At 50.3% G+C, this 15,331-nt stretch overlaps 1 protein-coding gene across 3 annotated transcripts in view; it reads right to left on the bottom strand.

Moving 5' to 3' along the window:
• Nucleotides 1-4,030: 4,030 nt before the first annotated feature.
• ME3 (malic enzyme 3) overlaps nucleotides 4,031-15,331 on the bottom strand; it is a 133,764-nt gene continuing 122,463 nt past the window's right edge. For all 3 annotated transcript variants that reach the window (XM_082060952.1, XM_082060954.1, XM_082060953.1), the window contains 7 exons: nucleotides 9,730-9,827; nucleotides 8,809-8,922; nucleotides 8,040-8,145; nucleotides 6,829-6,971; nucleotides 5,507-5,680; nucleotides 4,990-5,088; nucleotides 4,031-4,291 (listed from right to left, as the gene is read on the bottom strand). In XM_082060952.1, the coding sequence (XP_081917078.1) occupies nucleotides 4,130-4,291; nucleotides 4,990-5,088; nucleotides 5,507-5,680; nucleotides 6,829-6,971; nucleotides 8,040-8,145; nucleotides 8,809-8,922; nucleotides 9,730-9,827 (896 nt within the window). In that variant the 3' untranslated portion in view covers nucleotides 4,031-4,129. The remainder of the gene's footprint in view (nucleotides 4,292-4,989; nucleotides 5,089-5,506; nucleotides 5,681-6,828; nucleotides 6,972-8,039; nucleotides 8,146-8,808; nucleotides 8,923-9,729; nucleotides 9,828-15,331) is intronic.

The following is a 15,331-nucleotide window of genomic DNA, read 5'->3' as shown; positions in this document are numbered from 1 at the left end:
CAACAGGTTGACCATGAGTCAACAATGTGCCCTTGTGGCCAAGAAGGCCAATGGTACCTGGGGTGTATTAGGAAGAGTGTGACCAGCAGGTCCAGGGAGGTTATCCTGACCCTCTACTTCTGCATCTGCAGTACTGGGTCCAGTTCTGGGCTCCCCAGTTTAAGAAGGACAAGGAATTACTGGAGGGAGGCAATTCAAGATAAAATACATTGATTTATTCTTCCCCTTGGAGTATGTTCCTCTTATGATGTGAATTCATGGCAGAGCATGTTTGCTACAAGTAGAGGGGGGTGGAGAGCTTATGAAAGCCTTCCCTGCTGTGAATACTGGGCAGCTACAACTCTTCCTGTGATTTCATGTGTAAATCAAAGTTTAATTGCATTTTTTTTTTAAATCACAGTGGTAGCAAGAAAGATGAAAGGATGTAGTGAGATCCCTATTGTCCCTGGCAGAATTAGAGCTGACCTGGTATGTATCATCTGCTTCTCCACACTTTGCTCGGTGTTTCCAGGAGTTATGCCAAGACTCAGTGCCTTCTAATTCCCTGTCCGCAGCTCCACTGAAACCACAGCTCACAATCTCCTGCTGAAGCACTAATGTATAGATTAAATACTTGTTACACCTGATCACTGAGCTACAAAGATGATGAGGGGTCTGGAGCATCTTTCTTATGAGGAGAGACTGAGAGAGCTGGGTCTGTTCAGCCTGGAGAAGAGAAGCTGAGAGGGGATCTCATCAGTGTTTATAAATATCTCAAGGGTGGGTGTCAAGAGGATGGACCAGACTCCTTTCAGTGGTGCCCAATGACAGGATTAGGAGCAAGGGGCACAGACTGAAGTACAGGAGGTTCCATCTGAATATGAGGAGGAACTTCTTTAGTTTGAGGTGCCAGAGCCCAAGTCACTGGGTTTGTTCAGCCTGGAGGAGACTGAGGGGAGAGCTCATGGCGGCTACAGCTTCCTTACAAGGGGAGGAGGAGGGGCAGGGCTGAGCTCTTCTCTCTGGTGACCAGTGACAGAACCCGAGGGAATGGCAGGAAGATGTGCCAGGGGAGGTTTAGGTTGGACATGAGGGAAAGGTTCTTCACCCAGAGGGTGCTGGACACTGGAACAGGCTCCCCAGGGAGGTGTCACGGCCCCAAGCCTGACAGTGTTCAAGAAGAGACTGGACAACGTCCTCAGACACACGGTGTGAACTGTGGGGTGTCCTGTGCAGGGACAGGAGTTGGACTTGATGATCCTTGTGGGTCCCTTCCAGCTCAGGACTTGCTATGGTTCTATGGTTCTCTGCAGCTGCTTGGCCAAAGGTCTGTGCCCCAGCCTCGCACAGCTCTGCAGCCTGGTCCTATGTAGGTTCCCCACCATGAGCTGGCACAGGAGGAGCTTCCACAGAGACCTCAGGACTCCCACAGGCCAGGCACACAGTGTTTCTCGGCCTCCCTTGTTGGACCTGAACCTTGAATCTTTCCTTTTTCCCCTCCTTGGTGCCTTTGAGAAGATCCACTGGTAGGACCAGCCTGAAGGGTCCCAGTGGCCCAAGTCCTGCAGCAGGTAGGAGAGCCTGGGCAGTCAGTGCTGCTCTCACAGCTGTTGTGCTGTGAGCAGAGGAGGGGAGAGCACTTCCCAGGGTGAAATCCCACTCCCTAGTGCACAATAAAGAGAGTTGCTTCCAACTGGAGGGTTTTGCAATGTATTATTTGCAGGAATTGCGAAAGGAAGATGGGTCGGCAATCCCTCACGCCGTTCCATGGGTTGTTGTGTAGGATGAAGCCAATGTGTGCAGTATCATGGCATAAATAGCTGCCTGAATGGCCTCTCCTTTTTGCAAGGAAGCCCAGGTGGACCTTCCATCCCGCCCCAGGCAGCTCTTTGTCGAGGCTCACCAGGCTTTCTTCTCCCTGAGCTGCCCTCTGACCCACCCCTGGAGCTTGGCATTGCTCATTGTTTGTTCTCTTGGCCAAGCCAGAGACGTTTTGGAGCTCTTGCCCTCATACAGCTCCCTCTCCCCATCACAGCTAAGGACACATGGGTATCCTGCTGGTGCTCTCAGCTAGGAGAGGCCTCCCCAGGGCTTGGTGACATGGAGACACCACCAGACAGAGCTGCTGGCAGTGCCCAGCAGAAAAGGCAGGGGTGGCATGCAGCATGGATGTGCGGTGTCTGTAGGCAGGCTCAGAGGGTCCTGGACACTAAGTTGGGTACACTGGGCTTCCCACCACCCCCTTGTCACCTGAGAGCAGCTTGGAAAACAAGACAGTTGGTGTGTTTGCTGGCTATAGCTGGTGGGAGGATGCAAAAGTGTTCAGTGATCCCAGCCATGGGTAAGCAGGATTGTCACAGGCACTCAGCCCCAGGGATCAGAGGAGCATCCCTTGGTATCTCCATGTCGGGGCTTTAACTCAGAAGCCAGGGTCATTGCCTCTCTCTGGTGTGATTTAATCAAGCCTGCCTGTCTTGTGGGATGGTAACAGTGTTCAGGGCCAAATACATGACATGGGGAGAGGTCTGCATGCTCTTGGGATCATGCAGCATTTGTTTGAGCTGTTCCCAGTGCCAGAGAGGAATGGCTCAGCCATGCCTGAGCACAGATGAGCCCTTGGAAGGATGCAAGGATGGGGCCTGGCAGGGCAAAAGGAGCTTGAGATCCTCCTGCCACCAGGAGATAGCACTGGGTCTGTCTGCACTGTGAGCTTGGGATTGCTTCTGGGACAGAGAAGGGCAGCACGGGCAGGTTCCTGAGCCCTGATGGAGGACCCGTGTCTGAGATGCTCATGAGAGAGCCAGAAAGGCACCTTCTACCGACCTGTCATTATTGTGTGTATTTCAGCCTCTCCCATATGCCTTCTTGCTTTTTGCTGATGCTCTCAGAGACTTCTCCCTTGCTCTCAGTTTCTTTCAGTTGCAATTGGCTATTCTGCCAGGTTCTGCAGGAGTTAACACTGAGGACAGGGAGCTCTGCTCCACGGCAGGTTTCTGCCTTAGCAGCCCAAAGGTAGACTGCTTTGGTTGGCAATGGGATCCTTTCCTGGCAGTGGTGTCACCCTGGGCTGCCGCTCCTGCAGAGGCCGGGGACGACGGGTTTGGCCATAATGGGCAGAAAGAAGGCCCTTTCCCAAGTGCCTTCTGGCGATGTGGTGTTTCCCCAGTGAGTAAGTTTGCTCCTGCAGCCCTTGGCCACTGACCACGTCAGCAGCTTCTCTCGGCTCAGCCCGCAGTGCCAGGGCTTGCCCGCTGCTCGGAAGGAGCTGGAGGGAGACTTTTCCCAAGGACTGAATCCTGTTGTCTCCTCAAAGCTTAGGGACTTTGGAAGCAGGACAGGGTAGTGCTGCCCAAGTATTCACCTCTGCCAGGACAATGCACACGCTTCCCATCACATCCCAAGAGACACGGGCACAGCGGGGCTGTCGTGTGTGAGGGATGATCATGCATGCAGCTGATACCATGGAAGTGGGGCTCTGAACTTCCTGCAGACATTCCCACTGGGAATGGGACTCTTGGCTTCTGAGGTGGCTCAGGAGCTGAGCTGAGAGACAGGCAGTTTGTTATGCAGCACTAATATGGTGTCAAGGGCGGGTGTCAAGGGGACAGGACCAGACTCCTTTCAGTGGTGCATAGTGATAGGATGAGGAGCAGCGGGCACAGACTGAAGCACAGGAGGTTCCATCTGAATATGAGGAGAAACTTCTTCACTTTGAGGTGCCAGAGCCTGGAACAGGCTGCCCAGGGAGGCTGTGGAGTCTCCTTCTCTGGAGACATTCAAACCCACCTGGACACATTCCTGTGTGATCTGCTCTGGTGAACCTGCTTTAGCAGGTGGGTTGGACTGGATGATCTCCAGAGGTCCCTTCCAACCCCAACCTTTCTGTGATTCTGTGAACATCCAGTGCTGATTGACTGGGATGGGCTGCAGCCATCGGCTGTGCCTCCTTGGAGCACTGACTGCCCAGCTTGGACTCTCTTTTATTCCCTACTGAAATGCTCCCACAGAGAAAAAGCAGCAGCAAGTAAAAAAACTACTTAGATTAATTTACTTTTATCATTCTGCAAGGCTGGGGGTGCATTTACATCAGCAATTATATGAACCACGGGAACTGACGGAAAAATAATGAGAAACCAGTTCTCACAAAAACTTACACACCTTGTGTTTGCATGGCTGTGGGGGGCCACCTGTAATCATCAATTAGAAATGAATCGTAATCAGTATTGTAAACAAACTGTTTCACAAAGGCTTCCTTGTCTGCTGGCTCAGGGTACCAAGAAGCAAGACCATGCTTGTAGGCCCAGTCAACAATCTGCAAAAAGATAAGCAAAATGAGCTGATGAAATAAAGTTGGCATGTTATGATGCTGAAAACAAATGCAGTTTGGCCCCGGCTGTATTTTCCCTGGAAATGCACAGCCCTGCCCTGGCAGAATGGCTGGAGCGTGCAGTTAAAGAAGGAGAGCAGCTCTTTGACCACCTCCGCTCACACCCCTGAGCTCCTCTGCATCCATCCGTAACTCCCTGCAGGCCAACGTGATTCTCAATGGGTGTCCTCTGAACGGGAATTACAAATTTGATGTATACAGGGCACCACTCCCACAATTAGACAACCACCTCAGATCTGGAATAGTATCTAGGTATTTTAGGCCCCTACCAAATACAGGAGAAAAGGTTCCAAATTGCTGGTTTGGAACCTAAAATCTTCAGGCAACTTGCATCATGTTTGAATTTGACCCTAAACCTGATTTTTTTAAGTGCTGAGCAGTCACAGCTCCAAGCAATAACGCAGAGCTTTGTGAACTGTGAGGCACCCAGAATCAGCAGGTATTTTTCAGATTTGGGCTGATGGGAGAAATTAAAGCAGCAATTCCGGCTGGAAAGATTCCTGAGAATCATTGCTTTGGGCTGTAGAACAAGTTGAACTAAAAAAGTACATAGTAAGAATGATGCCAGGGCAAGTGCTGCCCTCCCTGCCATGGAGAGTGGAAATAAAAGTGGAAATACTCACTTTCACAGCAATTTTGAGAGACACCTCTCTGATTCTGTCCAAGGGGGGATAAAGTCTTCCTTCTGCAAGATTCTGCTCTGTTACTGCAGCAGCAATAGACTAGAAAGAAGAGAAAGGTAGTTTGTAGAGATGGTTTCAAGCACGTACCACGTTCACTACCATACATGACATATGGATGAAACCTCAGCAGCGGCAGAGCTGCGACTAATTTTAACAGAAACTGCTGAACTATTCAAAACGTGTATACATTTCACTACAGACTTAAATGGTGGAAGTGCTGTGCCAGGGCAGCAGTTGTGGAGAACAAGGAGAGCCCTGTCATGGCTCCCGCGCCTCTGTACGGGCAAACGAAGTGGGAGCTTTCTCCGAGACTGGGAAAGGCTGCGGCTTTTTGCTGAGGTTGTGCTGTTTCTCCTCAACACATTGCCCCAGGCCAGGTTCTCAAAAACACCTGAAGTAGGTGCGTGTGCCTCTTGCTAGATTTTTAAAAAATATTAGTTAAATGCCAGTTGGAAACCTCTGCTGTGATGAGGAAGATATCATCAGAGATGTGCCGCACTCCGCAGCTGATGACTCCCAGTGCCACTCCTGGGAAGACGTAGGCGTTGTTCCCTTGGCCAGGGAAGAAGGTCTGTCCGTTGGGCAGGGTCACCTGTGGGAATGGACTCCCGCTTGCAAATATTCCCCGGCCCTGATCAAAGAGAGAGAAAGAGGTGTCAAAATTCAGAAGAAACATCTTACATTTCTGCTGCTCGCCATGATCTGTGCTCAGGGGACTCTGGTGACCAAGTGGACAGATCTCCAGCCAGCCAGTGGATCTCCACCAGAGCCATCTCCAGCTGATACTTCCGGAGGGCTTGGTCCCCAGAGCCACAGACAGGGCCACAGACAGGGCCACCAAGCACCTAGTGGGTGTTGGCACTGCCCAAGTGCTTTCAACATGCTGAGAAAGAGTCTCTTCTTATCCATCAACCATCTACGGAGGATGAGGAGGGACTCAAGCAATAAAGGTCTGGGGGCTGTGTGGCTGCTCTAGCCAGCAGCAGGTGGTGGGGAGGGCAAAGTGGAGAGTGAGACAAGGCCTCCTCTCTCACCCCACATCAGGAAGAGGAAATGGCCTCCACTGTTGCCAGGGGACGTTTAGATAGGATATGAGGAGAAATTTCTTAATGGAAAGGGTTGTCAGGCATTGGAACAGGCTGTCCAGGGAAGTGGTTGAGTCACCATCCCTGGAAGGGTTTAAAAGGTGTTTAGATGAGGTTCTTAGGGACATGGTTTAGTGCTGGAGTTAGGTTATGGTTTGACTTGATGATCCTTAGGGCCTCTTCCAACTGGGATAATTCTATGATTCTGTCAATCCACATGACCATAATTCTTCAGTGACACTGAGCCCATGTTGGGTGATGAAAGAGTTATGCAAACGACTAGGGTGGCAAAACACAGGGGACAGTAACGTGGGAGGATGAGACACCTCAGACAGCTGTGGGAGAAGGAGACAAGTGCTTTTTTTAGAGGACCACAAAGTAATTCAGGCTGGTAGGGACCCAAACCCTTGCTCACAGCAAGTTCAGCTATGCAATCAGACCAGGTTGCTCAGGGCTTTATCCAGCCTGGTCTTGAAAACCTGCAAGGGCAGAGACTGCATGAGCAGCCTGGGCCTCTGTTCCACCTCCTGGCTCTCCTCACAGTGTGCAAGTTTTTCTTTATGACCAGCCTGAACCTCTTCTGTTTCAACTCATGCCCACTGTCACTTGTCCACCCACCATGCAGCCCCCTGGTTCCCTTGGTACAGCCACGGCCACAGCATCCCCACATCCCCACCATCCCTGCGCTGAGCACCTCAGTGAGGCGGTAGCACTGCTCCGCTGTGCACTCCGCTTTACTCGTGGGGTTGCTCAGGGCAAACACGATGGGCCTCTCATTGAAAGCTGCCATGGCCTTCAAAATCTTCTCCGTGAAAGCTCCTGCAACGGCTGCGACACCTAAAACGACAACAGCAGAGTGGGACGGTGCTTTGCAACTGACTTCAGTGCATTGGGCTGATCCCTCTTGAATAGCTCTGTTGGTAAATGAACGGTGGGAGGGACAAGGCTCCATCTCTGGAGAGGCAGGTGGGAATGTTTCTTTCTTATATTATGGGGAGATTAAAAGCCTGTCTCAAAATAAAGCCCTCTGCTCCTCTGGACAGGGTGGGGATGGGTGTTTATGCCAGTCTGGCTGTGGCACTTTGCCTTCCAAAGGCTCAGAACTTCTCAGTACAATATGGACCTGTTGGAAGAGGTCCAGAGGAGGCCACAAAAATGGTCAGAGGGTTGGAACGGCTCTGCTGTGTTGGCAAGCTGAGAGAGCTGGGGTTGTTCAGCCTGGAGGAGACTCTGGGGAGACCTTATTGTGGCCTTTCCGTACCTACACGGGACCAACAAGAAAGCTGGAGAGCAACTTTTTTCAACGGCATGTAGGGATAGTACAAGGGGTGATGGTTTTAAACTAAAGGAGGGGAGATTCAGGACAGACATGACGAAGAAACTGTTTATGCTGAGGGTAGTGAAACCCTGTCCCAGGTTGCCCAGAGAGGTGGTGGATGCCCCATCCCTGGAGACATCCCAGGCCAGGCTGGATGGGGCTCTGAGCAACCTGATCTGGGTGAAGATGTCCCTGCTCATGGCAGGGGTGGCACTGGAGGAGCTTTGAAGTTCCCTTCCAACCCAAACTGTTCTATGATTCTCCTCCCAAAGACCTGCCCAAGCTGCCTGTTGTCACCCTTGCCCTTGCCATGCCAGGGTCCTGCTCACTGCCGAGCGCCCCAGGTCCTGCCTCCCATGTCACCTCCCTCTGCAGCCATGTCCCTCTGCAGCTCCTTCAGCTCCAAAAACGGGGGACCTGGTGTCCCATGGTCAAAGGGGAAAGGATGTGAAGTACACAACTGGCAACACGGGGATAAAGAAAGCTCACTTTGTTTTGACTGGGAGAACAGAAGCAGGCCCTGGAGGAAAGACAGAAAATCTCCTAAGAATGAATTGACATGAAAGAGTTGTGCTAAGGAACTCCACCTATAATTGCTGTAGGCTTCACTTTCTGCACAACCTCTTCCAGCGAGTTCACACTGGGGTGGTCCTGGGCAAATATTTCTTTCTCATCGTTCAGGTCGCTCCTGCCCTGTGAGGGAAAAGGAGGAGTCAAACTTTGGGCTGTTGGTAAAAGGTGGAGACATAAACACAGTAACTCATCAGTTCTTTTAATCTCTAGGCCCTCTGCCTAAACCAGATTTCTCAGAGCAGGTCCTCAGCATCGGCCAGTCAGGCATTGAGCTGTTGGTGTAATGTCACGGCGGGGCTGGTCTCTGCTCCTCTCGCTCTCCAAAATACATTGGTTGTGTGGAGAAAGGATGTGGCTGCCAGTGCAGAGGAACTGTACATGTAGCACAAGTCTCCTCGTGTCTGAGGAGGGACAAGGGCAGAGGCCCTGAAGTCCCTGGGAGTGCAGAGCAGAGCTGGACCACCCAGCAGGGCACAGTGTTGCTGTTGTAATACCCCATATGAGATGCAAGAGCTCCAGCGCTGCTAGAGACAATGGCCAGCTGTGTGTCCTATCACTTTAGAGGCCCAGCACAAAGCGTTGCCTTCAGGGCAGCCCGTGCTGCTGGTACACAGCTGTCACCACGAGACCCCGTCCTCTGAACGCAGGAACAGCTCTGCTGACACCAGTAAAACTGCAGCCCTTGCTCCAGGGCTGAGCAAGGGTCCCAGATAACTGCCTGCTCTGGCCTCTGCCTTGCAGGAGCTGATGGGGGAGTGGAGCTCAGCTCTGGAGACAAGTTACCTTCACAACCAGTCCCCTGGAGTCCACCATCCAAATTTTTTTGACAGCATCCTCTCGTGAAGTTCCTTCCTTTTCCATGGCCATGAGGATGAGATGAGCTATTCCGACTGCAGCCTGGAACACATGATATAAAAGCTTCACTGGGGTATCAACGTCTTTGCGGGGGAAGATTTTAAATGAGAGATGTGTTGGCTCATCCCCCAGCACTGCACAAAACTGGGAGGCTTTCTGCTCCAGGGCTGTCCAGTGTCATGGCATGGGGCTGATTTTAGCATTGTGGGTGCTGCCATCAATAAGTAAAACCCCAACTGTCCAGCAGAATGGTAGACAAACAGTGAGTAACAGACCTTCCCAAAGCCCCACAGGTGGGGGAGAGGAGGATCTTTAGTCCACAGCCCAGGCTTTAGAAACATTTTCTTCCCTCTCTCTCTTTGAGCATGGTACCTTACAGACTACCTGACTTCTGCCACGGGGGCAATATGACCGACTCCAAAATGTAATGTTATGTTCTTGCAGTTCTTTGAGTCTGACTCCTTTTGACTCTATTGGGAAAGAGGCTCTGGTTTAGCCCAAATACCAGCCCTCAGGACTCAAACCTGCCTCTTTAATGTTCCTGCAGCATTCTGCCTCATATGGGACTTTCCTCAAAGGTACTTAGAGCCCCACTGACACCTGGGCAGCCTTGTAGCACCCAGGATGTCTGCCCAGGGATCATGGGCCAAGGTCACCGAAAGATTGTTGGCAACTTCTACACAGCAGCAAGATCCACCTGTGGGGTCCACACGGGCCCAGTGACAGGGAACCTGCTTCTGTGCTTTGTGTTCATGAAGCCAAGCCTTGCAGAAAGTTTCATGGTTGGTTTTTCTCTCTCTAAATTTGAATTTAGATCATATTTAGGAACAAACTGAAGAACATTCCTACCTCTCCAGCTCCCAGGAAAACAAACTTGTGGTCAGAGAGCTTGTTCTTTGTGATCCTTAAGGCTGCTAAGATGCCAGCAACTGCAACAGATGCAGTGCCTGAAAAGACAGAAACACCATGAGATGGACATCGTGGCAAATGGATTGTCTGCCCCACTGATGTGCTCTTAGAAACCTTGTGGTAGGGACCATTCTCTTGGCTCCTGTGCCGATGCGATGAGCTGGGCTGGGACAGGAGACGGAGGAGCTCCTGAGCACAGGAGCGACAACACCGGCAGATGGTGCTGCCTCATCTCTCACGGACCGAGAAAACACATTCAGCTTTACCTGCTCCTTTTCTTCAGTGCAAAAGCCACAGCCAGACTAGAAATCTACTGGTATGTTGTGGCACCGGGGAATGATTTACTCTCTCATTATTTCCATGCGAGCAGAAAACCTCATGGGAGCGCAGTTACTCTGGCAGAGAAGTAACTTTTATTGACATGGCTTATTTTGCTCAGAGAACATATACAAGCAACTCTAGCAAAAAAAACCCAAATCCTTATTGGCCAGACCAGATGTGTTACTCAGTACCATCATCTCACCAACATTTTGCTTTCATAACTCTGATGAGCTGAGCTCTCCAAAGATGAATAATTAGTGCCACTTTAAAGTGATTCTGGTTAAGCAGAGGTGGCAATGGCCACTTTCTTGCAGCAAATATTAGCGCCACAGTGCCCATACACAGGCACACTGGTACGGAACAGCAGCAGCAGCAGCATTTCTGACTCATGAGGGCATCACAAGCATCCATGCCTTAAACACAGAATGGGTGGACTAAACTAATGTTTGGTGGCTTTATAAGTGTCTTTCTTGCAATTAATCACTTTAAGTGCCTGCTGCAGCACCAAGGATGAATTCCCTTCATTAGCTCAGGAAATGGTTTGGCTCAGTTTATTTCCAGTTCCAAACCACCTGAGTTCAGTCAGTTTAACAGGGAGTTGATGGGGAGTGAACCAGCTGCTGAGTGCTCTGCTGCTTCAGTATTAACATGTCAGCTCTGACAGCTGAAGGATGTCTGTGATTTCCTCTCGCTTCTCCTGCCTTTTAAAGCTGTATTTAGAGTAATATATTTACCTGGCAAAATGGACTAGAAAAATTACAGAGGAATATAATGGACATCTAAGGAATTTAAAGGAACACCAGATAACTGCCATGTTTTAAGATTTTGCTGTGTTATGGGTGTCATTTAGCTAGCCCGTGCTCATTCTCTGTTCTCTGTATAAGACTATAACCAGCAGGACCGCTTGGTTTGCTGCTGGGACTCCTCTGAATGAACACATACGATCCTGCTCATGCTAAAGCCTGACACCTGAACTGGACCAAATGAAATGCACCATATCAGTGTCACTACCACCACAGTTTTTTAAGGGAGACTAGATAACCGGAATACTTGTAGACACTTCCATTGCAGACATCTAAAGTTTGGAGGAAGGGATCCCACCTTGGCAGCCCAAACCACAAAGAACTGGGGAGAAATCAGGGTCGCACAGTGGACAGCGATGCCAACCTTGTGGCATGCAGCAGAATATGAACATTGACATGCTATCTCCCAGGCTTATTTTGCACAGAAATCCCCAAATCTCTGCGTGGGTGGGGAACTGATTACAGGGAAAAATCATAAAGTGGAATAATTACAGTGCGACAGTGTAAGCGTCAGGTCACAGCATCAGCAGCAATATATGCCTGGAATATATTTAAAAGAAAGAAACGTAACTGGAGAAATATCTTGTTTCTCTTGGTCCTGACCCAGGCAAAATTGCTTTCTACCCTATGATTGCCCAGAAGTCTGATGGGACAAATGCTGGTATCTGCAAAGTGATTTATACAGAAAATGCTTGAGGGACATTCAGCAGAGGGACTCCGGGTCTTTTTAAAGATGTTACTAGCAGGAATTTGAGAAGGGGGGTGTATGGAAAGAAAGCGTGTGTGGATTGGGTCTGCAGAGAGAGACCCGTGGGACCGGGTGTGCCGTTCTGACCGCGGCCAACGCTGCAGCCCCGGCCAGCAGCAGGACTGTTCCGCTCTGCCCTTCCGAACCCTCCTCCTCTCGCTCCAACGTGTTTCTAATCCCCACACGGCTCCCAAACTGCATCTCACCCCCATTACTCAAGTAACGAAGTTACTGTACCTTGGCCTCGGCTCAGTATTTTTTCTTTGATAATTACAATTTCTGAGCACGGAACAATAAGAGCATTTCTATGGAGGAGAGTTCACAGCTGGTTCATATAAGGAACTGGCTAATCATTGTGCTTCAGTTCCAAAAGGACCACAAAATGAGATGCGGTGGGGGGAACCCTCACCATGACCTGTGGCAAGAAAAAGAAATACCACCCTTCAACACACTGGTCTGTTTTCCAAAGAGACTGAATGCTGCTATTGCAGATAACTACTTCCTTAAGTAATTAGCAAGAGCCAGCTTGGCTGGTCTGTATCTGAAGTGAGATATGGGGGGGCACAGAGAGAAGAAAGGTAAATGCTCACAAATCATCCCGTCCATTCAAGACCCAAAGCGAACTCTCAACATAATACCACAAAACAGCAAGCAGACCTCAGGAGCTTCTCTGGGGAGTCCAGAGCAACAGGACCAGCAAGGAAAATAGGCATTTAAAACCAAGGTACACTCAGGAGAATGGCCATGTCCACAGGAAATAATCTCTGACACTAATGCACATTTGGAATATTGTAAAACATTACAGAAACCCCACCCTGAGGCTGGTTTTCCACTTGCATTAGTGTAACTCAGACTGAGCCCCAATAGATGTCAGTGGAGCTACACTGGAGCAAAACAGGGCGGAAGGATCTGCTCCACAGCTTCAAGACGGAAAAGACTCCAGCCCAGAGGCACCCATGCCCAGAGACCTTGTCGGTCTGTCCTCCAGAGCTGTCAGAGTGGACAGAGGGACAAACGGCTTTGCACATGGAGTTACGGGCATCACTGACATGAGTACAACGCGGAAAGTGCTCCCCAGAGACAATGTTGAGGCTGCACTGCATGTGAGAGCACACAGGGGTGAAGCAGGGGACAGGGACGAAAGCGGGGACCCTGCTGAGGGCTGGCGCTGCCCTGTCACCTGGCGCAGGTGCTGGTTGAGCGGATCAGAGCATCACCACCACACCAAACCCTTCGGAGAGCAGCGCTCGTGGGAACGTGCAGCCACACTGCTGCCCGAGTCTTCACACTAGCCCCTGTGGGTGATTCCCCCTATTCCACACTGGTGGAAGAGATCAATAAATTCAGCCTGATCTCTTATTATCTACCTTTGTCCCACCTGCTTACGCTTTGCCCCATCAAAACCGTGCCAAGATGAGGGCGCAGGGAACAGCAAACACCCGTTTAACAGCTTCAGCACAAGGCAGCCAAGAAAATATATCTAACTTTATGGATGCAGAGGAAGCACAGGGCTTTTCCAAATCCTGGTTCACATTAATTCCCTGCAGCAGTTCCGCCTGTTACTGGAAAGCAGAGCGGAGCCTGTCCAGATCTACTCCAAATGCATAATCTAAGGTAAAACACAACAAAGCTGAACCAAAAAGCTGCTGAAGTGTTTGCAGCTTAAGGTCTTCACCTACATGCTGCAGGCTATTGTTATCCTTCCCCCAAGGGCCTCTGTAAGACATTAAGAAATAATAATAAATGGTGTGGAGCAAATCAATGAGAACAGTGGTACAATGCAAAGCATTGATGCTCAGGAAAGGAGCTCGCTTTCTCCATGAACAGGTTTAGGGACACTGGTGACCCAGAAAAGGTGGTGGTATGGTGAAGAGTTGTCTGACAACAGAGACACAGAGCTCATCTTTAAGTAGATGCCCAGTGTAGGTCACGTCTAGCTGCCTGTTTTTAGTCCTTGCGCTGTAAAGTGCTTGGACTATAGAGTGCAGTGCCTTAAAAACATGCCGCAGCGCTGGCGGGCACCACTGCCCTCTCTCCTGCCCACGCAGGGCCCGGCCAGCACACGGGCTGTGCCCAGCAGCAGACCCAAACCTCGTCCACGAAGGCAGAGGCTACCAGCCAGCTGCCAGCACTGCACAAGAAAGCACCAGCATCCCCATCCCCTTCCCCATCCTCATCCTCATCCTCATCCTCATCCTCATCCTCATCCTCATCCTCATCCTCATCCTCATCCTCATCCTCATCCTCATCACCATCCTTGTCCCCATATCCCCATCTTTGCCCTCATCCCCACCCCTGCTGCATCTCCCTCCCCACCCCATCCCCATCCTCATATCCATATCCCCACCCCCATCTCCATCCCCATCGCAGCACTGGAGACCCCGTGGATGCTGTTTTATACTAAGGAGCTAAACCAGGTCAGAGCGCAGCCCTGCTCTTGTGTTCATTTTGCCTCCTTAGGCTGGACTTAAAGATCACAGACAGCTTAACACAGAGGTGACGTATGGTGTTCTTTACTGCAAAGGAGGAGTTTGCAGAGGCGTCTGGTGAACAAGAGAGAACAAGAAAAGCAAAAGAGGAAAGGGGACCAAATGTTACAGTCTCCAAAATAACACAAGATACGGGCCAGATCTTTAGGGCTCTGCACCACTAAGCCAAAGACACTGAGGCCCATTTACACCCAGGAGCACCTCGCTTGTTTTGCAGTCTGTGTGTGATTCAGACACAGGTCTCGGAGCTGGCCCTTAAATAGTTAATGTATTAGTACCAAGACAAAATGTAGGAGCCTCTTCTGCTGCAGTACATGGCAGGTCCTATAGGGGCTGGTAGTGGTGAACCCTGACAGGACTGAGAACATCTCCAGATCTATCTTCAGGCCAGGTAAATGCCCACAGGGAAAGCAAAGCATGTGCTGGGAGCTGCCCAGCAGGACACAGCCCGCTTTGTTCTGCAGCAGCGCATCAGCCAGCGCTCCCTTTCTATTGAGCTTCCCCCCCTCCTTAGTTTCCTGTGATAATTAATGATGCATTTTCCACCCCAGCTGAAACAACAAAGTAAGATACTGTACTATTTTAATCTGGTGAAATTAGTTAATGCCAAGCCAAAAACTCGCTTTGCCTGCTTCACACAGCACAGAGAAATGTGCCTGCAAATTAGGCCACGTTTGCACATGATTGATTTCTAACTTGCCCAAATGTTTGGAGTCGCTCAGATTTGCGATGCTGGAGTCAGCCTGTTCCCATCCTCAGCTGAGGCTGCGACTGCTGCCTGAAGTGTCCTGGAAAGGTTATGGGAAGGTTATCTGCTAGGATAATGGGAAAAGGTGGCTGGCGGGTCAAGAGATATTTTGAGGCTCATCAGCAGTCACATATCCAACAACGAAGGGGAACCATTGCTCTAATGAGTGGGAAAAGACTCAAAGAGGTTCTGCGAAAGCGATGACCCCTGTGCATTGCTTGTAGACTATTTTAGTTGTAGAGAGACTACGAAAATACAAAAGGCTGGGTGTTTTCAAAGCCACTAGTGATTTGGGGTTTCCCATCCTGAAGTGCCTTCAAGAAGTCTCATTTGCAGGGTGTAGGTATTCAGGCTATTTTAGGAATCCCATCTGTTTACAGCATCTCAAATGGATACAGATATATCCGAAACACTCAGACTGGAGGTTCTTTGA

Source organism: Streptopelia decaocto (assembly GCF_964273445.1).
Source record: "Streptopelia decaocto genome assembly, chromosome: 1".
Taxonomy (NCBI): Eukaryota; Metazoa; Chordata; class Aves; order Columbiformes; family Columbidae; genus Streptopelia; species Streptopelia decaocto.
The sequence above is the reverse complement of the archived record's forward strand: the minus strand, read 5'-3'. Positions and strand labels throughout refer to the sequence as shown.